The following is a 25,944-nucleotide window of genomic DNA, read 5'->3' on the forward strand; positions in this document are numbered from 1 at the left end:
GAACCGTCATCCTGGTACCACCTTGCTCTCACTACTCTTGAAATAGCTTATTACAAACCTCAGTGCCCATTTTGTCTTCTTCCCAGTGTGTGCCACTGGTAAAGTTAAACTGGGGGTGGGGTGGGGGTCAGGTGTTATTACACCCATTTGACAAGGATCAGAAAGGTTAAGTGGCTTGTTTAAGGTTTAAGAACTAGTAAGGGTCAGAAGTAGAATCCTAGTCTCCTAATCTCCTAGTCTAGTGTTCCAGCTGGTATCTACTATCCTCTTTACACTTTGCTACTGTCCCTCTGGGGATTCATGGCTGACCTTGAACTTCTGTACATTTATAGGAACAAGTGCGCCTCATAACACTTAAATATTCCAGCAAGGAGAATTTCTGACAATGGTCTCAGAGGACCAGGAACTGAGCTAAGCCAAAGTGAGGTGGTTAGGACTAACTGTCTTATTGATTCATACTGGCATTGGCTGAATTCTCAATATTGTCTCAGACAATTTTCTTGTTCCTGAAAAAGAGCCAAACAATGCTGGGGGTGGGGGTGGGGGCGGTGCGGTGGAGGGGGCGAGATACATCAGCATGACCACTGGGTTTCAGCCAAGTGCTTTTGGAGTTCCAGGAATCAGAGATAGGCATGGCACCTGGTCACTCCCCAAGGGTTATCAACCTATAATGTGATGGACTCGAGTACTGACCACTTTTTTGGGTCAAGACAAGTGTTGATTGTTGGATAGCATTATTATTTAAAAAAAATTTTTTTAATGTTCATTTATTTTTAAGAGAGACAGAACATAAGTGGGGGAGGAACAGAGAGAGAGGGAGACACAGAGTCTGAGCTGTCAGCACAGAGCCCAACTCAGGGCTCGAATTCATGTACGGTGAGATCATGACCTAAGCCAAAGTCCGATGCTTAACTGACTGAGCCACCCAGGTGTCCCAGATAATATTATTAATTAGAGGTGCAGAATAGAACTGTGACAGATAACCTTTGTGAAAAAAGAACCTGGTTGTCCCTACTATCACCTGAAGACAGCCTTGGCTATTCACATGTGAGTAAATGGGGTGGGGGAGAGAGAGAGAGAGAGAGCGAGCTGTGGAGGGTAGGAGAGCTAGAGCAGGGTTAGCTATGGCAATACTTTCCCTCCTACTCCTACCTCCAATTAAAATCAACATCTATACCCCAACCACAATGCCCTGTAGCGTTGTGACCCCCTAGGTTCTACAGATGAACTTTGTGGGAAGCCCTGAGCAAATCTCCAACGGAAACTCTAATTCTACCTTCCACCCTTGATTGCTTTGCAGAGGAGAGTATGTTTGTAACAAATCTAAAATTTTCATTTTCCCTCACCAAGCCTTCAAAACAAACTAAGTATTTATGCGGGGAACTGGAAATGACATTTTACCTCAAAGGAAAACTTGAGGATCTCAAGATAAACATATGGAGAAGACTCACTCCTCATGTTTGCATAGAGTTTGGCCTTTATACAGCCTTTGTACTAATTTGTCCTTTAGGAAGAACTCCCTGTGGGTGGAACAGCTCAGGGTCAGCATCAAGGAGAGAAAGACTTATCCTGAGAGGTGGAGTGGAATAGTCAAGTATTCTGGATTCTCCACTCATTCAACAGAATTACATGTGTAAACTTCAGTGGGCTCCTGACCTGCATCAAAAGGAGGCCCAGGAAGGCACTGGATTTATAACTTTGGATGCTTTATTATCTAAAGTAAAAAGAGAAGATACAAAAGCGTTTTATTTACCAAGCAAGTGCACTAGACCTATGGAAAGTTTTGGTCCTTTTGCTAAGCTGTCGGATGTTTGAGGCAGTTGGCCAGACGGCTGTGTTTTACGTCCCAGCTTAACATTTCCGAGGCTGCTGAATAATGTGGATCCTTTTCAGTGGAGTGACCTTCTCCAGAGCAGGTCTGGGTTTTTGATGTGCCATATGCACTGCTGCTGGAAATTTATGGCTGAGCTAGAGGTGAGAAAGAAAGAAAAAATAAGCGTATTGGACCTTTTTTGGTCATGAAGTATGAGTAGCAGAGAACAATACGGTTTGGTCAGGGGAACCTCACAGTTTTTGGTTACTTCTTTAGTATCTCTTTTCCTAAACCACCTCCAGCTCTGGGCTCATATGTGTATATGTTCACCTGGGTTTTCTCTCATTAGCTGGCTCCTGATTTTGAAAATTATAAATAATAGTATATACAAGATAACATATAGAAGATACATGTGCATTTATATGTATGTTTTGAAGTGACATCTGTACAGGTAGAAAGGGTTGATCACATCTCATTGTTCCTACAAGATTAGCAAGGATTCTGGCACTAGTATGTATATATGGATCACTATTTTCCAAGGAGGCTATGGGGACACTGGGGAAGGTCCTGTAGGGGAGGAACACCTCCATTGTCAAAAGAGCAGAAATAAGGAGCCTCTAAAAGAAGTTAAGAAGAGTTAGGGTCAGTTAGTACGTTGAAGCGTGTGAAATGGCTGTATTTGTAGGTAAAAATGGTCCAGTATTGGCTATTTCACATGGTCCAATCTCTACAGCCTGGTAAATGGAAAGCTGAAGAGTGATTACCAGCTTCAGGTAACAAAAGTTCTCATTAGTCATCCCACGGAAGACATCTATGAGGAAAAGGGCTTACGTGGCTTTCAGGGGACACAGACACTTTTGACAATAAGAGGAATTTCACATGGAACCAAGAGACCTTAGGGAATTTACACTAAGGACAGCTTAAGATGGAAAAGATGCCCAATGCGGTGAGCAATTCAGACATAGTTTTCTCAGGAAGAGAATTTTGACCCAGTGACCTTTTGGGTCCATTCCAGTTCTTGGTGTCTAAGCTGATGGATAAAATAGAAAAATACCTAATAAGGACACTTGCCTTAGCCAGCAAGGAAGGGATGCCTCAGCTCATGAGGAATTTAACTTATCACTGTAGAATTTAGATGCCCTTGCCCTGACACTCAAGTTAAATAAAGGGGGAGATAAACTGCGCACGACCCCAGGCATCACATTGTTTATAGTTTGTTTGGGCTCTTCTAAGCCAGGGAAAACATATGTGCCTTATATCTCCTCTCAAATATCCCTGAGCTCTGGGCACACAGAGTTCCCCTTCTTGTGAAACTTGACTCCAGAAAGTCCTTTATTCTTAGTCTTAAAAAATTAAACAGGCTGGAAAAGTATACACTGATGTGTTAACAATGGTTATCTTTGAGGAATTATAGGGCAATTCCCAGTCATTTGCTTTACTTTGCCTATCAGTATTTTTCTAAAATTTTCCTTTTACAATGAGCAGACAGAAGTAATATAATAATTAAACCCAAGGATGGTCTCTGCTGGCATTCCAGCAGGAAGGAAGACACATAATTGAGATATTGGTCATAAATGTTGCTTTAGAATCCAAAAAAAGAGCCAGTGACTTTTTTTTTTTGTCAGATCAATTATCATTGGGCCACATGACAGGCATTTTATAGTGTGGTCAGGGCAGAGTGTTTTGTTTTGTTTTTCTTTCAACATTAGAACCAAAAGGAAACTTAAAAGGCCACCAACGTTAGTAGTTTTCTTCCAGATAACTACTGGAAGTACTGGGTGTGTTTAGTGTTGACTAAAACAGATCAACCACATTCAAGAGATTACAGGTAGGACAACAATTTGGAAAGGTACTTAAAGTCAAACAGAAGGTGAAGGGGTGAGAAAGGAAACAAGTTAATTCTTACCTAACAGAAATGTGGGCAAGTAACCAAGGTGAGACAGGGCAAGATGGCAAGTCGAGACTGAGGAGATGAAGCCCCAGAGTTGACTGTTGCTCTGCAGGCATGAGAGTGACCCCTGTGGGGGTGGGACAGGAGGGGACTGGTGGCACTAACTTGTTACCTGATCATCTTCAGGCTTATCTCCATACTTTAGAGGTTGCATTTTTTTTTTCTCATCACTTAAAAAATTGTGGTAAACTATGCAGAACAAAATTTACTATTTCAGCCATTTTTTTTTCTCAATATTTTTTTTTAACGTTTATTTATTTTTGAGACAGAGAGAGACAGAACATGAACAGGGGAGGGTCAGAGAAGGGGAGACACAGAATCCGAAACAGGCTCCAGGCTCTGAGCCGTCAGCACAGAGCCCGACGTGGGGCTCGAACTCACGGACCGCGAGATCATGACCTGAGCCGAAGTCGGCCGCTTAACTGACTGAGCCACCCAGGCGTCCCTATTTCAGCCATTTTTAAGTGTACACTTCAGTGGCATCAGATACATTTGCATGGTTGTGCAACCATCCCTACCATTCATCTTCAGAACTTCTTCATCACATCAAACTGAAGCTCTGTATCCTTTAGACAATAACTCCTCACTCCCTCCTCCCCACTGCCAGCCTCCAGCAACCACCATTCTACCTTCCGTCTCTATGAATTCTGACTACTTCAGGTGTTGCAGAGAAGTGGACTCAGGCAGTATATTTGTCCTTTTGTGTCTGGCTTATTTAATTTAGCATAATGTCTTCAAGGGTTACTCCTGTTGTGATATGTGTCGGAATCCCTTTCCTTTTTAAGACTGAATAATATCCCACTGACTGTGTATGTACCACAATTTGTTTATCTTTTCATTTGGATAGGCCCATAGGATAATAGACATTTGGGTTGCTTCCACCTTTTAACTATCATGAATAACGCTGCTATAAACACTGGTGTACAAACATCTATTCAAATCCCTGCTTTTAATTATTTGGGGTATATCCCACAAGTGGAATTGCTGGATCATGTGATAATTCTATGTTTAATTTTTTTGAGGAACTGCCATATTGTTTTTTTTATGGTGGCTGTAACATTTAACGTTTCCATCAGTAATGCACAAGGGTTAGGGGTTACATTTTAACTAAGGCATTTAACGGAGATAGATCCTAAAAGTTCCGCTCAATTGCTTTTTAGGAGGGGCTTGTTGCAGATCAGAATGAATGGGAGACTGTCCCTGGGGCCTATTGGCCATCTGGGAACTGATCTGGGAAAGTTTAGGGGGAAAAAATTGACAGGATTGAGAAGGAAGTGGAAATGATTCTGGCAAAGACCATAGGCTTAGGGAAGTTGCCCATAATTATTAAATTACAGATGTACAGGTTTGGGGGAGTAGCAAGACTGTATAGCAACTCTTGAATATACAACAAGAGAATCAAGTTCTCTCCTACACCCCACTCCCTCAATCAAGAACAGGAACACCTTAATGTAGAAGGACTTGGGGGTTGTCAGTGGAGAGTCTATAAAGAGTCTTCCATCAGAACTGATCAGACTGTAAGTAAAATGGTCAAGTTCCAAACACCCTAATTTTTTCCTGTAAATTTTGTATCAAGGGCAATAGGAAGATTTTCTTTTCTTTTTTTTTTTTTTTTAATTTTTTTTTTTTCAACGTTTATTTATTTTTGGGACAGAGAGAGACAGAGCATGAACGGGGGAGGGGCAGAGAGAGAGGGAGACACAGAATCGGAAACAGGCTCCAGCCTCTGAGCCATCAGCCCAGAGCCTGACGCGGGGCTCGAACTCACGGACCGCGAGATCGTGACCTGGCTGAAGTCGGACGCTTAACCGACTGCGCCACCCAGGCGCCCCGGAAGATTTTATTTTCAAACTGGAACTAGAAATAAGTAGGAATATCTTTCCAGAGTACAACCTACAACCAGCTGTCTTTCAGGCTGGCATCTGAACTTTGGGGAAGCTTTGGAATTTTCATCTTAGTTTTTTAAAAAAGATAGGGTTTCTAAAGAGAAAGGTGTTTCTTGCCAGATTTATTAGGATAAGAGAATCCAGGGTAGCCCCAAAAGAGAAAGAATTTAAGGCCAGTATATGTAAAAGGATTCTGCCTTGCTGTGACTCCATCATAGAAGGGACAACACACTGAACTTGAAAAGCAGATCAATAGAAACTACTCCATTGAGAATTTACCTTCATCTTGGGTAGTTGTGACCTCAGAACCTATAGTTTTAGTTTCAGAGAAAACACAAAAGAAGTATGATAAAAATCTTCATGACTAGAGCTAGGAGAGAAATTCTAGATGCAAGAAAATCAGCGGCACGTTTTGTTTTAGAGCCTGAAGTTAGGTAGTGTTAGCAGACTGGAGCTCTTCCATTCATCTTTCCAGGGTGTTAACTTCCAACTTGAATGTTGGCACTTTGATTTCCACACCCCGTTAAGCAAAATGCTTAAAACAAAACATTCAGCTCCAGTCAATGAAATTCAAGGATACTCCTACAGCGATGTTAATCTACAGAACAGGAGAAACCTTTTTAGATTTGCAGATGCCTTTGATAGTTTCCACTCCCCCAGGATCCCATTTCACATACATCTCACTAACTTTGGCAATGGTGACACATCTGGCAACTTGAAAAGTGGCTCCAACTTTAACTAGGTTTCAACATTCCATCCCCCTCCACACCATAACCCAACCTTGTTACTCATGCTTTAACTGGATACTTTCATGTCCAGAGAAGCTTCACAACTATTGCCAAATTTAACTTCCATAACTGTCTAAAGAATTATATTTGGCAGTATCATTCTCTCTCATTCCTTGCCTTAAAAAAAAAAAAAAGATTAAATGAGCAACCATAAATCTCAGAGGAGCTACATGACTTCTAAAAGTTCAAACAGCCTTTAAGGAGTTGATGGAACTTGGTCTGAGACCAGTTCTCCCAGATTTTTAGTTTAGAGAGCTTTTGGGGTTACAAAACCCCTTTTCACGAGTCAAAACCACACTCAGATACCACCTCATGCCAGTCAGAGTGGCTAAAATCAGGAGACTATAGATGCTGGAGAGGATGTGGAGAAACGGGAACCCTCTTGCACTGTTGGTGGGAATGCAAACTGGTGCAGCCACTCTGGAAAAGTGTGGAGGTTCCTCAAAAAATTAAAAATCGACCTACCCTATGACCCAGCAGTAGCACTGCTAGGAATTTACCCAAGGGATACAGGAGTGCTGATGCATAGGGGCACTTGTACCCCAATGTTTATAGCAGCACTCTCAACAATAGCCAAATTATGGAAAGAGCCTAAATGTCCATCAACTGATGAATGGATAAAGAAATTGTGGTTTATATACACAATGGAGTACTACATGGCAATGTGAAAGAATGAAATATGGCCTTTTGTAGCAACGTGGATGGAACTGGAGAGTGTGATGCTAAGTGAAATAAGCCATACAGAGAAAGACAGATACCATATGTTTTCACTCTTATGTGGATCCTGAAAAACTTGACAGAAACCCATGGGGGAGGGGAAGGAAAAAAAAAAAAGAGGTTATAGTGGGAGAGAGCCAAAGCATAAGAGACTCTTGAAAACTGAGAACAAACTGAGGGTTGATGGGGGGGGGGTGGGAGGGAGGGAAGTGTAGGTGATGGGCATTGAGGAGGGCATATTTTGGGATGATCACTGGGTGTTGTATGGAAACCAATTTGACAATAAATTTCATATATTAAAAACAATAAAAAAACAAAAAAAACAAAAGAAAACAAAAAAAAAGCAAAACCCCTTTTCTGCAGGAATATCATGTTGTATGACCTGTCACCAGGCAATATGAATTCTCTCATCATGTAGGGCTGGAAGAGGCAGGAAGGGCTGACTGGAGAGGTAGGGAGGGAAGGTAAAAAGTAGTGGGAGAGAGGTCTGTGTGCAGGGAGGAGTTGGAAATAGTGGAAGAGGAAAATTTTAGGCTGCTTGCCACTTAGATTCATACAATTCCAAGCTTTGGGGGATTGTTTTTCAATCTCCCAAATCTCAAACCCTAGGTTGATTTTAAAGTGGGTCATCCAGAGATAAATAACATATGGATAGAAATTTCTTAACATGTTTCAGTGGTTGATGAGATCCTATGAATAGGACTGCCCTCTTTCTGTCTTAGACTTTTAAATTCTTGCATTGGTATGAGAATTAACATGGGTTCTTGAAACTAGACATACTTCTAGTTGAGTGCATGAATGAATGTTACTAAAATGCAGAAGATATGACCCTCATTTCTCCTAGTGTATTTCTTCTGGCTAATTGTGTATTGTTGGGTCTTCATGACAATACATATTATGAGGGGAATCATAATGCATGTGAAAATCCATCAGCAGATACCTGTACTTACATCACTACATCTTTTATATATCCTAATTTTTATATGAGGCTATAGGGTTTATGCATTTTTCATTAAAAAATTAAGGTATAACTTATCTACAGTAAAATATACCCTTTTAGTGTACAGTTCCATGACTTTCCATAAGTATGTATAGTCTGTGACCAAAATCAAGAGACAGAACCCTCAACCCCCCAAATTCCCTCCTGTCCCTTTGTGGTCAACTGCTCCTCTCATCCCCAGCTCCTGACAACCACTGATCTCAGCAGATCTAGTTTTCTAAAAGGCATTGGTCTTTCCACTCCAAGTTGACCTTTCTTATAAAATCTTATTATGCTTCAGGCTGAACTATGGATTCAGGGAGGATTTTTCTTCGTGGTAAGAAAACACATGGGTCCCTCTAACTACCATATTCAAGATAGTCATACACAGGGATCTTGGGACTTGATTTTGTTGCTGGCCTCTTATCCTTTGCCTGGGATTCTGAGTGATGTCCTGTAGGATACCTGCTTAGGGATAGAAGCTAACACTTATGAGGGCTAATTGCATCTGGCTCTGCTGTACTTTGCATATAACTTCATTTTCTTCTCACAGGATCTCAAGGAAGCGCATACTATGAACCACATTCCCATTTACAGATGGGGAAACTGAGGCACAGAAAAGGGAAGAAATCTCCCAAGGACACATAGCTAGTGAGTGACAGAGGCAGCAGGAGACCCATTTGATATCTTGTGTCAGACCTGTTCTACCCAGTAACCTGTGCAGTCTTAGCCACAGTCCTATGACAGTAAACATTGAACTAAGTATTAAAGGTGTTTTTTTTTTTTAAATAGGTATAGTTGCTGTTAAAACACCACATCAGCTCAATGTTTTCTTATGATTTACGAATACAACTTGTTATTACTCCCGTTGATTTTTCTTTTGTTTTCTTTTTTGTTTACCTTTTATTTATTTATTTTGAGAGAGACAGAAACCTTGCAAGTCGGGGAGGGGCAGAGAGGGAGGGAGAGAGAGAATCCCAAGCAGGCTCTGCCCTGTCAGTGCAGAGCCCGATGTCAGGCTCAAACCCACAAAACCATGAGATCATGACCTGAGCCGAAACCAAGAGTCAGATGCTTAACTGACTGAGCCACCCAGGCACCCCTTGATTTTTCTTTTAATCTGTGAAATAAGGAAGTAATATTTTTAACGGAAAGGAAAAGAACTCTTGTATGTAATAGACATAAGCATATATGTCTATAAAAAGCAATATAGACTCTGGCACTGTTACCTAATATAGTATAGCATCATCAACCTAGCATAGCATAATCAACCTCTATTGACCACTCTCTTTAAACATTTTATTTGGGGTTAACATATATTCTAGGGGAATGTGTCCATTCCATCCAGTTCCACTTACAAGTGTGGACATGCTCTGGCCCCTCAGGAAGAGGCGGATAGTGGGCAGGTGCAGGAGAATGTGAGACGCAGAAGTAGGCAGGTTGTGTTGCCCTGGCAGGGCACCATCCATCCCTGTCCTTCTTCTAAAGCTAGGAAAGCAAAGAGTTGCTTATGACCTCACCTCAAATCAGTTTGTAGGAGAACCAAGCCCCCCACCTTAGAAGGCTTTGTAGCTGTAGCCTATAATCAAGATGGTGCCTTGTCCTGGGGCACCAGGTTGGCTCAGTTGGTACAGCCTGTGACTCTTGATCGTGAGTTTGAGCTGCATGTTGGGCATAAAGATTACAAAAGAAAAAAAAAAAGATCTTGCCATGTACCATCTGCCTTATTACACCCCATGGACTTCATACACACCTTTTTATTTCGCTGTCATAAAACCAGTGCTACTAACCAGAACAGAGTGCAAACAGATTACTAGGTGCCAGGCACTGTTCTAAGAACTTCATATGTAGAAACTCCTCTGTTTCACACAACAACCCTGTGAAGTATATACTCTTCCTTGCCTCCATTTTACAAATGACTTCTCTAAGGCACAGGGTAAGTAATTTGGTCAAGGTCAAATCGACCTTGGGAGTGGAGAAGTCACTACCAAATGGGGGCCCTAGAGGCCTAGCTGCTCAGTTTATGCTCCAGTCTTTTCCAGATCCCTGATTTTGACGGCAATAGCTAGTCTTCCTTCTATAAATTATGCAATCCTGTCCCTTCAATTAATGTGAAAGCAGCAGAAAGAGTGGTTATTCACAGGCTTAAATGCAAGTATCTGCCCTCTGGAAGTAGAATAAGGACCCTCACTTCATTCACCCACAAAATGTAAAAACAAACTAGTAAATCCAAACCAAACCCCTGTCGATCTGGTAAGAGTTTTCTGAGTTTCTGGAGGTACTTAGAAGAAATACAAAACATAGAAACAAAAATGGCAATGGCCAACCACCTTCATAAAAAAATTTTACTGGATAAACCCAGTGCCTAATCTTCCTCCAGCCCTTAGCCATGCAACCCTCCACCACCCACCTTCACTTGAAATCAAATATTTCCTTATGGAGGGGAGAAAGATCAAAAACTTCTGAATTTCTATTACATAAGCTGCTTTTTTACAAAAAACATGGCAGAGTAAAACTGTGCCAATTTGGTATCATGATGCTTGCCGCATTTTCTATCTTATCTTTGAAAAGGTTTATTAAATAGACATTAGGAATTTGGGAGAAACAACTTTTCTCACCAACACCTCTTTGTGTTCCTTGGACCGAGAGCAGATTCTCTAGGACATCAGATCTCTGAGCTAGGTAAAGGCTCAGTGGTCAGTGCTCGTTCACCCACACAGACTGGTGTGTTGGATAAATACTGACTGGGCGCATCCTGTGAGGGGCCTCACCCATGGCTCACCTTCTCCAGTGCGTCGTTCAGGGTATCCATTGCCTGCAGTTTGGCAATATTTGCAATGGCGCTGTAAAGATGAGACAAAATTTCATATAGGATAGGAAAACTTTCTTACTAAGGAGGCTAAATGATTTATACAAGGGGCTATCTACTTGGCCTTTGAGTCTTTACACTTGCTTGGTAATATCTAGAAGGCAAAAAATTCTGCTTCTGTGTGCCCATGTGCTACAAAAATCTTTGTAGGTCAAATTATTCTTACTAGTGTATTTAGTTTTTTTTTAATGTTTATTTATTTTTGAGAGCGGGGGCAGAGAGAGAGGGAGACCCAGAATCCGAAGCAGGCTCCAGGCTCTGAGCTGTCAGCACAGAGCCTGACACGGGGCTCGAACTCACGGACTGTGAGATCATGGCCTGAGCTGAAGTCGGCTGCTTAACCGACTGAACCACCCAGGTGCCCTTTTACTAGTGTATTTTTGTTTTATCTTTCCATTGAAGTATATAGCCTGGTGAATATTCACAACTAGTTAAACCAGCTGCCCCTGAGGATAACTGTTTCCCTGACTTGTAGCCCTGTAGATTAGTTCTGAGTGTTTCTGTACTTTATACAATGAATCACACAGCAAATACTCCTTTGTGTCCGGCTTCTTTTTCTCAGGCCAATTTATTTTGTAGGAGAGCATCAGTTAGGGCTCAGCCTGCAGTACAATTTCTTGATGGAAACTGTACTTGGCATTTTTTTTTTTCTGGATGTTTTGTGTTGGTTAGAAGTTATTAGGAAGTGGACATAGATCGATGATGCTCAGACATTTATTTTCTATGATACATTTTGCAAAAGCCATTCTCCAAGATGTAAGGAGGGATGTCTGTCCATGAAAATGAGGCCCTAGTATCTCATGCATACACTCACAAAGCGATGACAACAGCAGAGGTGAATTTAGGGTGGAGCTAATGAAGCTTCAGCTTCAGGCCTCCCCCTGAACAGGCTCCTTCTCCCTCAGGAGGGTTCCTAGCCATTCATAGCTATAATGTTTTACTATTTTTCTTTAAAATGGCTCCCAAATCCTACACATATCAGGCCTCACATACCTACATCTGTTGCTGGTGAATAGGGCAAGAGAGAGTGAGCTACTTCTTACAGTTTATGTTTTGAAGTGGTCCCATTCTCATCTTTTAATGACTCTTAGGCAACAATTGAGTTTTTTAAGAGGGTTCCAATCTCCACTTTATTACTCTCTAGTCAACTCTTCCTACATCATTCAGCTGACGACACAATTAAGTCCCCATTTTCTGAAGTGTAGAGAAATAAATGACTTGTCCACTGGCTGCCAACTGGATGATATATCTAAGCAAACACTTTTATTTTATTTTATTTTTTGTGAGAGAGATAGAGACAGTGTGAGCAGGGGAGGGGCAGAGGGAAAGGGAGAGGGAGAATCTCAAGTAGGTCCCATGCCCAGTGTGGAGCCTGACACGGGGCTCGATCTCATGACAGTAAGATCACAACCTGAGCTGAAATCCGAATTGGTTGCTCAACCACCTGAGCCACCCAGGTGCCCCTAAGCCATGACTTTTTAGTTGTTCCTGAGCCCCTGGCCCAGGCATGTTAACCAGGTCACAATAAACAGCGCTTATGCCTGAATCAGGTTTTAGTTACAGAATAAAGCCAGCTTTCAATTTCAAGTGATTTCTCTATTCTAAGAACTGTCCTAGATGTTGGGTCCGGAGATGAATAAAATGTGACCCCCACTGTTGAGGATTTATAGCATTGGGTTTCATTATGTGATAGTTATTTTCTGATAGCAGAAGAAACAAAAACGTACTGGTAATGGGGCAAATGAGCCTTTCATTTTAAAGTGGCACAAATCCTCAAAAAAATTCTTTCCCAGAAATTGGGAAGAAAACTTCAAAAGTGATTTAAAGATGGGCACCTGGGAGGCTCAGTAGGTCAAGCATTCAACTCTTGATTTTGGCTCAGGTCACGATCTCACGGTTGTGATACTGAGCCCCAAGTCAGGCTCTGCGCTGGGTGTGGGGCCTGCCTGAGAGTCTCTCTCTTCCTCTGCCCCTCCCCCACTCATTCTCTCTTAAAAAAAGAGAGTGAATTAAAGATAATTTTACATGAAACAGCCACAGAAATTACACAGTCTATTTCCCTCTGCATTCTCTTTCTGGGACTACTACCATTATAATTCTTTAGGATACATCTTGAATGCCCTCCAATTGATTTCTTTTTGAATCGCTTATTGAGCCATCTATGGAAACCATCTTGAAATTGTCCCTGAAGTGCCCTCATTACCTACTTGGAGGAGCCAGTTTTGCAGGTCTCTTTCTTTTGGAACACATTTTCTTTAACCATAGTACACAGTGGTTAGGCCATTTGCGCGCCTGACCAGCCCACAGCTCTCTGCTTAGCTCTGGGAATTGTGCCTTCTGTCAAGGTTACAGGGGAATGAGCAGGGAGAAACTAACCTCAGTATCTATATGCCTTCTGGCCATGCCAAATATAGTGGCCATTATTTTCTAAATAATTGAGTGATGGATTTAAAACAAAACCAAAAAAAAAAAAAAAAAAAAAAGAAAAGAAAAAAGAAACCCACCCCATTTATTTTTAATTCAGAAGATTTGCTACAGCAGAAAGCATATTATGAAACTAGGGCCAGCCTAGGGACACTATTTTAAAGGCTAATGTGAAAATAGGCTAAAGGAACATGAGTCAGGTTTAGATGAAGTCAGGATTGTGCTTTTTAAGTATAAGGACAAGGCAGCTGGGCTGGCTGCAGAGAGAAGGAGGAGGGTGAGGGGGTCCAGAATCTTCTAGAAGGTAGTAGTCACCTTTCACCTGAATGTGCCTTTCATCTTTATCCCCTAACACCACCCCTCCTGGGCTGGCTGCCTTTAACCCTGTTCACCAAAGGTCTAGGAAGGGTTGGTTTGTCTTAAAATGCAGGGAGGCCTCTGACTTCTGGAAACAGAGTCACTCAAAACTCCTTGAGGTGATGAAAGAGAAGAAATCAGGCAATCCCTACCTTGTTTTCTCTAATCCCGTTTTTTTGGTGTGTCTGTCCAAGACGCCAATTTCTTGTTTTTTGGAAATTCGCATTCCTCCGGCTTTTACTATACAAAATAAGCATCAACACAGAGGCGTGGTTAGAATAGAAAGAGTAGTCTTGCTTTGTTATTCAAGGTATGAATTTAGACTTGAAAAAAAATTTTAGAATTTACTTTCTGAAGATCTAAGCTTTTATCTAAAATAACACAATAAAACATTACCCTGAATTGAAGAAAAAATATTGTGTCATGCAAACAAGGTGGGGAAGGGGAGAAGGGCTGAGGTCTGCTTTTTGATGTGCGGAGAGCAGGAACTGAGGCTAAAAAAAACAAGAGAGGTTTACACTTTTGGTTTGGGGAGGAGAATAATAACATACTCCCTTAGGTGTTTCACTGAAAAACATTTTTTCTTGTTATCAAACCAATTACATTCTTTATGATAGCAACAGACAATTACAATGTGACCCTCTTGTTTTCCCACAAGATTAAAGTTTGTGCAAGGCTTGCATTTTTTTTTTTTTTTTTTTTCCCAACTAGAGCGTTCAAAAGCCAGAGTCTGAGAGATGAGCCAAAAGTCAGGGCATGCAGTGGTAACAGGCATTTAATTCAAGAGAAATGCCTCTGATCCCACTGGATACCCACCTTCCATCCAGGACCCCAAACCTCTGATGTTGGCCAAGCTCAGAGGTTCTAATGAGTAATTAAACTACATTAATAATCCTGCCATTCAGGAGATCAATTAGTGTTAATTAGGCTACAGATGACCTAACAGCAATTCAAGTGTTTAACAATGTCAGATGAAATCAACTTTTGAAAAGGAACAACCCATTTCAGATTGCAAGTCAAAGCAAATACTTCTTTCTGTTCCCAGGAAATGTGCACGTCTCAAATCTGACAAACTCAAATGAGAAAAGGCTAAATGGACATTGATTTGTTTGAACTTGTTAATTCTCTTTATGGAAACGCCAAATTGGCAATTTCTAAAACTAGTTCCAATAAAGTGAAAAATAAGGGAAACCCATTCTATTTCTCAATGCACTTGTGAATTTGACTTTACCCTTGTTCTTTAAAAATTATTACATATTTTGCTGATTTTGTAAAACACCCATAAGGCACACAATTCAAAAAGCACGAAGAGGTCTGCAGTCTCCCTCCTACCATTATTTCCAGCTCCCAGTTCATCTCCCTAGGTACTGCTAATGTTACATGTTTCCAATGTGTTTATGCAGATATTCTACATATCACGATTTTTAATGTTTTTAATTTTTAATTATTTTCTTTTAATGTTTATTTATTTTGTGTGTGTGTGAGAGAGAGAGGGAGAGAGAGCAGGGAAGGGGCAGAGAGAGAGAGAGAGAGAGAGAGAGAGAGAGAGAAAATCCCAATAGGCCCCATGCTGCCAGCACAGAGCCTGACGTAGGGCTGGACCCACAAACCTTGAGATCACAACCTGAGCTGAATCTGAGAGTCACTCAACCAGCTGAGCCACCTAGGTGCCCCATTGTATTACTAATTTAAAAAAAAAATAATTAAAAGTTTTTTTAATGTTTATTTATCTTTGAAGGAGAGAGAGACACAGAATGTGAGCCAGGGAGGGGCAGAGAGAGACGGAGACAAAGAATCGGAAGCAGGCTCCAGGCTCCAGGCTCTGAGCTGTCATCACAGAGCCGGATGCAAGGCTCGAAACACAAGATCATGACCCGAGATGAAGTTGGACACTTAACCGACTGAGCCACTCAGGCACCCCATCATATTACTATTTTTTTTTAAATATGAAATTTATTGTCAAATTGGTTTCCATACAACACCCAGTGCTCATCCCAACAGGTGCCCTCCTCAATACCCATCACCCACCCTCCCCTCCCTCCCACCCCCCATCAGCCCTCAGTTTGTTCTCAGTTTTTAAGAGTCTCTTATGTTTTGGCTCCCTCCTTTCTAACCTTTTTTTTTTTCTCCTTCCCCTCCCCCATGGTCTTCTGTTAAGTTTCTCAGGATCCACATAAGAGTGAAAACATATGGTATCTGTCTTTCTCTGTATGGCTTATTTCACTTAGCATCACACTCTCTAGTTCCATCCACGTTGCTACAAAAGGCCATATTTCATTCTTTTGCATTGCCACGTAGTATTCCATTGTGTACATAAACCACAATTTCTTTATCCATTCATCATATTACTATTTTTTAAATGGCAGCATAAGATACACATTGTTCTGCATCTTGTTAGTTTATATTTTTCACTCAATGATAAATTTTGGAGAAAATTCCCTATCTATGTAGACATGTGTTGTTCTTTTTAACATCTACTTTAAAATTTCATTATATGAACATTCTGTGTTTACTTAACCAACTCCCAAATGTTGGACATTTTGGATGTTTCTAATTCATTGATGTCACAAATCATGCTGCAACAAATATTGCTTTATATGCGTAATTTTGCGCAAGTGCAAGTATACCCGTGGGATAAATTCCTACAAGTGATCTTGTTCTATGTGCATTTGGGATTTTGTTACATCTTGCCAAATTGCCCTTCCCAGAGGTTGTACCTGTTTACAATCTCAGGAGCTCTGATGACAATGCTCCTTTCCCCTACCTCCGGCAACAATGGGAGCTGGAAATGTTTGGTTTTGTCAACGAAGAAGTCAAAGAAAAAGATATCTTATTTTAATTTGCATTTCTTCTATTTTATTAAAGGTTGAGCTTGCTTCTGCGTGTTACAAGCCATTTGTATTTCCTTTTCATGAACTGCTCAAATTTTTGTCCATTTTTTTCTATTTGACTTCTACTCTGTTCTATTAATCTCTTTACTGCAGTTCCAACTCTAGTTTAATGATGGTAGCAATATATATTTATTAAAGAATAGTTGACACACAGTGATGGTAGCATTACATTTTAATGTCTGATAGAGTTAATACTTTTTTGCTGTTTCCTCTGCAGAATTTTACTAGCTATTCTGATTTAGTTTTCCATATGAACTTTATTAAAAACAATTTTTTTAACATTTATTCATTTTTGAGAGAGACAGAGAGAGACAGAGCAGAGTGGCGACGGGCAGAGAGAGAAGGAGACACAGGATCCAAAGCAGGCTCCAGGCTCTGAGCTGTCAGCGCAGAGCCCAATGCAGAGCCCAAACCCACGTACTGTGAGATCATGACCTGAGCCAAGTTTGGATGCTCAACCGACTGAGCCACCCAGGCGCCCCTCCATATGAACCTTAAAATCAGTTTGTCAATTCTTTCCTTAACAGTCCTGCTGGTATTTTTTTTTTTAATGGTCTCACTTTAAATTTATAGATTTTTTTAAGGGAAAGTTTGTATCTTTATATTCCTAGTGGCTCTCTATTTAGGAACATGGTATGCTTTTCCATTGTTTATATATTCTTTTGGGTCGCTCAGGAACTGGTTCACATAAGGGGCGCCTGGGTGGCTCAGTCGGTTGAGCATCCGACTTTGGCTCAGGTCATGATCTCACAGTCTGTGGGTTTGAGCCCTGCATCGGGCTCTGTGCTGACAGCTCAGAGCCTGAAGCCTGCTTCTGTTTCTGTGTCTCCCTCTCTCTCTGACCCTCCCTTGCTCATGCTCTCTCCCTGTCGCAAAAATAAATAAAAACATTAAAAAAAAAAAAAAAAGGAACTGGTTCACATAAATCTCACACATTTATTGTTAAGTTTAACCCCTAAGCATTTTATCTTTCTTGTTGCTGTTGCTATTATAAATGGGGTTGATTCTTCAATGATAACTCTGACAGATTGTTGTTCTTATATCATTGATTTTATACCTAGATCTTATTGAATTCTTATTATTTATAATAGGTTTTTTTTTTTGGTGTATTCCCTTAGGTTTTTCGGGTAAAAAAATTATATAACTTGCAAAGAATTATAATATTACTTCCTGTCAAACAATGTTAGTCATGGTAGTTGACATCTTTGTTATCCTAATTTTTAAGAGATTGCTTTTCATGTTTTTCCACTTAGGTGGACACACACACACGCACACATACACACAGATATATATGTATATATTATATTTATATATTTTTTCATATTAAGGAAATACCCTTACTATTTCATTGGGCTTAAAAATTACAAATATCTTTTTAGCATTCATGGATATGACCCATGGTTTTTGTCCTTAATGTGATTAATTATATTAACAGATATTAATATATAAAGATATATTAATGGATATCTTACTATCAAACCATTCTTGCATTCATGGAATAAATTCCACTTGGTCATTTTGAATCACCAAGTTGTTTTTTCATTGATTATAAAACCCTCTTGTTAGAATTTTGTAATATTAGATGCAGTCTAGAAAAAAATGCTATTTTTACACATGATCTGCTTTAAATTCACACACACACACACACACACACACACACACACACACACACACACACAGAGACAGACATTACGTGAGAAAAAGGCATAGAGAGTAATCAGCAACAGAAATCAAATGATGTGAAAATATCTTCTGAACAGCCAGGGAATGTAAATGTGAAATAAATGAAGGGATGGCTTTTCTGGGAAGACTAAGAAGGCGTGCACCTCTGTGTGAGGGGTGATGGCATACACAGCACTGTTGTCTCTCCTACTGAGAGAAGTCAAACAGGAGGTCTAGAGTTTGGGCCTTCAGTACCTCTCCCATTGTATTTTTCATTCTCCTTGTGACAAGTGAGGTATCTTTTTTAAAAAAAAAATTTCACATTCATTTATTTTTGAGAGACAGAGAGACAGAGCATGAGCAGGAGAGGGGCAGAGAGAGAGGGAGACACAGAATCCAAAGCAGGTTCCAGGCTCCGAGCTGTCAGCACAGAGCCTGATGTGGGGCTCGGACCCACGAGCTGTGAGATTATGACCTGAGCCGAAGTCAGATACTTAACTGACTGAGCCACCCAGGTGCCCCAGTCACAAGTGCTTTTGAAATATGGAGGGCTGTAATTATTTTCTTATTAATATTCTTTGTGTTTTCCCTGATGCTATTGTTTCTACATATTTTTTTCCACCAGGCTGACTATTATCACCAACTATAGAAGCCAACTTGTTAACAGTTAAAATAAGCAATAGTTAAGAATGAGAAGCCATTTGGAATGTTGAGTTCTGTGCCACTCATCTGCAAGGAGCTGGACAATCTAGGGAAGTCTAGACCAGAGGGGGAACTGGGGAGTCTGGAAAGATCACTTCTGAAGAAGATAGACTCAAGGGAACTTAGGTGCCATCTTCAAAGATCTGAGGGACTATCATGTGGAAGAGGAATGGCTTCTTGGTAAGGAAATTTTATGTAGGATCAGATAGCTCTAGAACCTTGAACTCTGGAACCTTGAGCAAGATACTTAAACCTCTCTAAGACTCAGTTTCTACATCCTTCAATAATGCCATTTGTTCAGGTTGCTCTAGAGAATAGAGATGATACAAGCACCTGGTTCATGGTGGGCACTTGACAATTGTTATTACTCATATTTATTTCATGTTGTTCCAGAGGAGAGAATGAAGACCAAAGGATGAACATTCCTGAAAGGCAGAGCCTGGCTACTAGCCTGGCTAGTTTGTGTCATTCAAGTGAAGTAGGTTGCCTAGGACAAGAGTAAGTCCCTTGGCTCTCAGTGTGTGAAAGAAAAAAAGTCCACTTGCCATGAACATCTTAGGAGGATTTTGGAGAATTTGCTGGAAGTTGAACTAGATGATCCTTATTATAAAGTCTTAACTCCAAAATAAATTACTTTCCTCCCTTTGAAAGAATATAAGGCACTTAACAGAATGTCAAAAGAAATTTAAGAATGCATTCTTCAGAATGTCCTTAAGAACAATAAAACAAAGATATTTGAAGGGAAATTAAAAATCCTCCCAGAAGATTCTTACTTTCATCCAGGAATCTTTGAATTCTCTCTGTGATGGCTGTATGCTCTCAGTCATTTAGGAAGCATAAGTAAACCACAGACACCTTGGATTTCCAGAGCACAGTTCTTGTACCAAAGTTGTTCTGGTAGGCAGGTAATTTACTTGGTCAACCATGTACAGTAGAAAGACATGGAAGTTAATATCCCCATACTGTAGATGGATACACTAAGATATCGATTAAGGCTCTCACTACTTGGGGTGACTGAACCAGATGGAACCAGTTTGTGGGAGGGTCATCTTCAAAGTTCTGCTGGGAATACTGATCACACTGGTCTCCCAGCCTGTTGATAAACCATTGCAAATAAGTATTTACAATCCAACACAATTAGGTACTTGCCCATTTTCAATATACCAGATAGGTCTGCTCATGAGAATGCTTCAAAGTTCCACTGTATCTAAATTAGTTTACTTAAAGATGTAATAATTTACACAATTCCATGTTTGAGACTATATTGCCTTTTGAATTTCTGTAGAAGGACCAACTGCAATTGGGCAAGGTAAATATGAACTGGTTAAACATTTTAATAGGTTTTTCAGTACAAATATATAAGACTTTAGGTCCTTTCAATAAGCAAAATGAACTAGAGATTTAAAAAATGTAAAAGAGAAAGATGCCCTTTTGGATAGTTTCATCAGAAAAATCTAAATTTATGTGGGGAAAATGAACCTTTGCTCTCCTATCTCTGAGTAGTATTAATACTATATAATAACTTTTCAGTTAAGATTTTCCAGACAACAGGTTTTGGTAGAGGGTAGTCAAGGTAAAGAAAGATACATTCTCCAGCAAAATAAACTTTTTTCCTTCACTAATCAGTGGAAAATGAATGGGGGAAAGCTGAATAACACAAAGGTTTGTGCATACTCTGCCTGTGACTTAGCACTTATATTTGAAGATTTTAACTAAAGGTTAGATGTTCGCAAAACATTCACTTTGCATTTACAGTCAATGTTTCAGGCCATGTTTTTCAAGATTTTTTAAATGTTTATTCATTTTTCAGAGACAGAGAGAGCATGAGGGCAGAGAGGCAGAGAGAGGGGAAGACACAGAATCCAAAGCAGGCTCCAGTCTCTGAGCTGTCAGCACAGAGCCTGACACAGGGCTTGAACTCACGGACCACAAGACCATGACCTGAGCTGAAGTCAGACGCTTCATCGACTGAGCCACCCAAGGGCCCCATGTTTCAGCCCATTTTAAGACGCCAATCAAGACCCAAAAGGAGAGTCAGGAGAAGGTGGTGAAGTAATGAGAGAGGGCTTTAGAGCAGGAGAGCTTTGCCATGGGGCCCACTTTCTTTTCAAAGCTCAGCCCCACTCCCCATTAGCTGTGGCTTTGGACCAGTCCCTCAACCTAGCTAACTTTCAGTCTGCTCCTCTGTGAAACAAGGATGAGGGTGCATCGTTGATCTGCAGGGCTGTGGGCATGTCTAGGAGACCAGCTGGTCCTATGGTCATCCCAACCCCTGGCCCCGTAATGTGTGGGGTAGCAGGTATCACACAGCGTCTCCTCGAGCCTCACAGACTAACCCCCATACGGTGACTTGAGCAGACTGGAGTTGAGAATTAAGCCTTTGGTATTTGTTTTATTTTAAATGATATCCGTCCTTATGTAGCCATGGCGTCCCCCTCATTTTCTGCATGAGAGTCACACTTGAGCATGTCTCCAGACCTCCTTCTCTCTTTAATGAGCCAGAAAACTGATTCTCTCTGGGGGTTCCATGGTGACCCCTCTGATGGCTCTGATTCATTTGACTTAAACCAAATTACAAAGTGAAAGAGATGCAGAAAAATGCAGGAATTCTTGTTCTTTCGAGTTACTTGGCTTCCTCATCTTACTTTCCACTCACATATTTTTGGCTCTTCGTGTAATGGGGTTCTTCTAAAATTGAGAGCGAGGCAAATCAGAAGAGCAGAAAAGTCAAAGCTATGCTGACGAGCGGCTAGGCCACGTCATGTTTAATGTAGACTTGTTTCACAGCACCAATATATAACCAGGGCTGACAGAGATGCAAAATATTGTATTCATATACGTGAAAGAAAAGCAGCTAAGACTGCACATGTAGGCGGGAAAGAGTTACAGCTGGCTAACTTCGCAGACGTTTCATTTTTTTTTTTTTAAATACTATCTCAACTTTTTAAAAAAGTTTATCTATTTTGAGAGTGAGCGAGCGAGAGAGTGTGAGGGTGTATGCAGGGGAGGGGCAAAGAGAGAGGGAGAGAGAGAAGCCCAAGCAGGCCCCATGCTCAGAGCAGAGCCAGATGTGAGGCTTGATTCCACATCATGGATTACGACCTGAGCCGAAACCAAGAGTCAGGCGCTTAACTGACTGAGCCACCCAGGCACCCCTATTAGCCCCTGCTTTAAAGATGAGGAAACTGAGGTCAGAGATGTGGAACGGAGTTTAAGCCTAGGGACTGCCTGATTCCAAAGGCCATGTCAGCCCCTCCCCACCAAATCACATCTGATTCCTGCTCTCAGGGATCTCTATATTGTTTATAAAAGTCAGGTGCTGTTTTAGTGGAGTCTTGGCAATGAATTATTTTTGTGCCATGAATACAATTTTGCGCCATAGCAAACTGATTCAGGCTTCAAATATGTAGCAAGACGAGCTGAAGGATGAGGTTTCTTTGTTCCCTTGCTCTCAGCGGGGAGGCCAAAGTCTGCCTTCATCTCCATTCCAATTATCCCAAACCTCTTATCTGTAGTGTCACAGTTCATAATAATTAATTGTCATGCCAGAGGCATTGTGACATGCTTGATGGAGTCATGGTGTGCTATGTACACAGAGTAATTAGCAATCATTAGTGGAGGGACAGAAAGTTCCTGGTGGTTTCATTCAAACTTTCATTTGGTTAAGTTTATCTCTGTGTTCTTTGTGCATAAATGTAATTTAGCAAATCAGGTTTTAGCTTATCCGTTTTATGAAGGATTGGGGTGGAAGTGGCGGGAAGAGAATGTGTTCTTTTTTCTTTTGTCTTTCTGTAATGAGCTTCTCCTCTAATAATGTGCATGCATAGTTCCTGACCATTAGTTAGCATCATTAACTTTAAATACAGATAATGTTAAATACTGCTAAATCCAATTACAAATATAAAATGTCAGGAATCTGCTACAGGAAACCAGGGCACCGTGTCCAAAACTTGAAGCTCAGATTTAGTAGTAAAATTCGGACTCTTTTCAGGTGGGCCACCCACCAGAAAGCCATTGAATTCTGTGTCAGTTTTTGAAGCTTTCTGAAGGTTACACCTGCCAGCATCCTCTGCAGCAAAGATGGCTGAAATAACCTTGGCTTAGAGGTGCCAAAGAATTACACCAATAAATAAATAAATTTTGTAAATGGAGAAAAGCAAGAACAAAGTGGTCAAGATTTTGAGATCTTTCTTAAGGAAAAAAGAAGGAAGGCATTTGAAAGAACATAAAGCTGGCTAAAAATAGTCCTGCATACCTCAGCCAATCTATATGAACATATGGCTAAGTACAATAAAACTAATTTCCATATTTCAGAGAGCATAAGTTTAAAAAAAAAGAGTGAGAGAAAACTGTGGCTACTTTGCAAAACACGTTGATTGCTACCTTTTCTAGTCAGCCCCCTCCAGTGCTTGGGTCCTTATTAAAAAGTGCTCCTTAGCTTGATAACAAGGTAAACTACATTATTGATAGCACTGCCCAATCCCAAAGCCTGAAGAGAAAGAGAGAAAAATAAAGTTGCCGTCCTCTTTGTGGAAACTGGTTTGCCTGGGTACAAAGTCAGATGATGTACAGGCATCTTGGGGTGACTGAGTCTTAGGGTTGAAACTTCTTGGGAGGAAGGTTGCCATGGCAGTCAATCACCTTCCTGTGGATGTGTCACTGCTAATCTCCAGCCAGAAAGGGAAGGTCCCTTGTCACGAGTACTGAGTCCCTTATACCTTCCTAGATCATTAGCTTTTAATTCAGCGGGGGCTTAACAAACCCCCAGGTGGTTTGTACACAAGCCCAGAAGGCTGAAAAAGACATAGGGGGAAAGCAGGTTGCATGAAGTTAAAGCAACAGGGGGATGTTAAGAACCTCCACTCTGTTGGGGTGCCTCCACCGAAGGTTGGTGGAAGGAGGAGCAGCGACGGCAGTGAGGCCAGTGAGGTCATCTGCAGGATGGAGGGCAGGTGGGTAGCCTACCTGCAGGAGGATGCCCCCCTTTCAGCGGGGAGAGCAGGACTTGCACTTCATTTGTCATAGCGTGTGCCAGTGTCAATGCCAGTCCGGTGCTCTGGAGGCTGAGCGCCAGCTGCTGCCCCACTGCACCCTGGCTTTATATGGGCTGGGGGCGGGGCCCCTTCAGGGCATTGCCGAGCAGCAACAGGGCTTGTCACCTCGCTTTCTGGGAACCTCCATCTCCTTGGCAAGTTTTCTCTTACAAGAAAGCTTTCTTCTTGTTCCCTTTATCTCAGAAGGCAAGGTAGACGGCTAAGGGAACTCCTATTTTCTTTTGCCAGAGGCAGGGGAGAGGATGAAGTTCAGTGGAATTCTTTTTCTCACCAACTATTCATCCATCAAGTATATACAGTGCATCTACAATGTGACAGGCTCTCGGTTGCATTCTGGTGCGACAAGGAGGTCAAGATTTTTGTTTGGAGACATCCATAGTCTTTCTGAAGAGACACTTAGAAAACAAAGCACTATGCCTTCGCCCCAGCTTTTGTCATTGTGAACATTCATACTAAGAAGATAATTGGGGATGTGCAGAGACTTCTTCACAAGGATGGCAATCATGTGTTTTTTTCTTTATTTTTTAGAATTGATTGGCATCAATATAAACATTCCCAAATACACTGGGATAGTTAAGATATAGCCATGAGAATACTAGGTACACATTACATGTCATGTTTTCAAATAATATTTAATGATGTGAAACTATTCATGATAAGACAGTGAAAAAGTAGGCTAGGAGCCAATAGATGCCAATTTTGTTAACAAGAAAAAGTCCAAATTTAAGCTTTATTGTATCTCCAGTGCTGATCAAAGTTGAGCATATGGCAGTTACTTAGAAATATTTCTTTGTTCTTCAGTATAATTAGAGGCTTCTACACTTCAAAACAAAAACAAAAACAAAAACAAAAACACACAAAATCCAAAACCTCTGCTCTTCAGAAAACATTGTTAAGGAAATGAAGACCAGCCACAAACTGAAGGGCAAATAAAATATGTGTAGAACACATTTCTGGTAAGTGCTGGCATTGAGAATACATAAAGAAACAACTCAGTAATAAGAAAACGAACAACCCAATTTAACAAAGTGAGCAAAAGATTAAAACAAAAACTTCACAAAGTAGAGATATTGACAACAAATAAACACATAAAAGATGTTCAACATCATTAATCATAGGGAAATACACATGAACACCACAAGGAAATACATTACACATGTATAAGAATGGCTCAAACAAAAAAAAAAAAAGAAAAAAGAAAGAAAAGGAAAATATAGCATCCTGATGAATATGCAGAGCAACTGAAACTCTCATACACAGCTGGTGGGAACGCCAGTTGGAAAAGCCACTTTGAAAGTCTGTATGGCAGTTTCCTGTAAAATATCTTGTAACATTAGTCATACACTTACTGTGTGACTAACAATCCAATTCCTAGGAATTTTCCCAAGAGAAATGAAAACACATGTATGCACAAAAATCTACGTCTGAATGTTTTAACAGCTCCTATTCATAATGGACAAAAGTTATAAACAACCCCCAAATCCATCAAATGTAGGACAGTTACACAGATTGTGGTGCATCCATACGATAGGAAACTATCCCACAATAATAAAAAATTAACAGATAATTACATGCAATAACATGGATGAATCTCAAAAGCATTATACTAAATGAAAGAAGACTAAAAAAGCCAGTTACTATATAACTCCATTTATATGACATTCTTGAAAAGTCAAAACTATAGGACCAGAAATCAGATTTGATTGCCAGGGGAGGGGGTGGGGAGAGTGGTTTAGCCACAAAGAGGCAGGAGGGGACTTTCAAGGCTGTTAGAAATAGTCAAGAGATTGTGGCGGCAATTCCATTTGTCACATATCATACGTAGATCATATAAAAGTGAATTTTGCTGTA

At 40.7% G+C, this 25,944-nt stretch overlaps 1 protein-coding gene across 1 annotated transcript; it reads right to left on the reverse strand.

Moving 5' to 3' along the window:
• Positions 1–1,689: 1,689 nt before the first annotated feature.
• DAPL1 (death associated protein like 1) lies at positions 1,690–24,101 on the reverse strand. Its single transcript, XM_047085382.1, has 4 exons — positions 24,005–24,101; positions 13,937–14,024; positions 10,917–10,977; positions 1,690–1,968 (listed from the first exon to the last, which is right to left on the reverse strand). Exons 1-4 carry the CDS (start codon positions 24,060–24,062, stop codon positions 1,852–1,854), a joined length of 324 nt encoding a protein of 107 aa, XP_046941338.1. The 5' UTR covers positions 24,063–24,101; the 3' UTR covers positions 1,690–1,851.
• Positions 24,102–25,944: the final 1,843 nt, after the last annotated feature.

This window comes from Lynx rufus, unplaced genomic scaffold (genome assembly GCF_022079265.1).
Source record: "Lynx rufus isolate CCGP_SWC_20201006 ecotype Redwood Valley unplaced genomic scaffold, mLynRuf1.p SCAF_2, whole genome shotgun sequence".
Taxonomy (NCBI): Eukaryota; Metazoa; Chordata; class Mammalia; order Carnivora; family Felidae; genus Lynx; species Lynx rufus.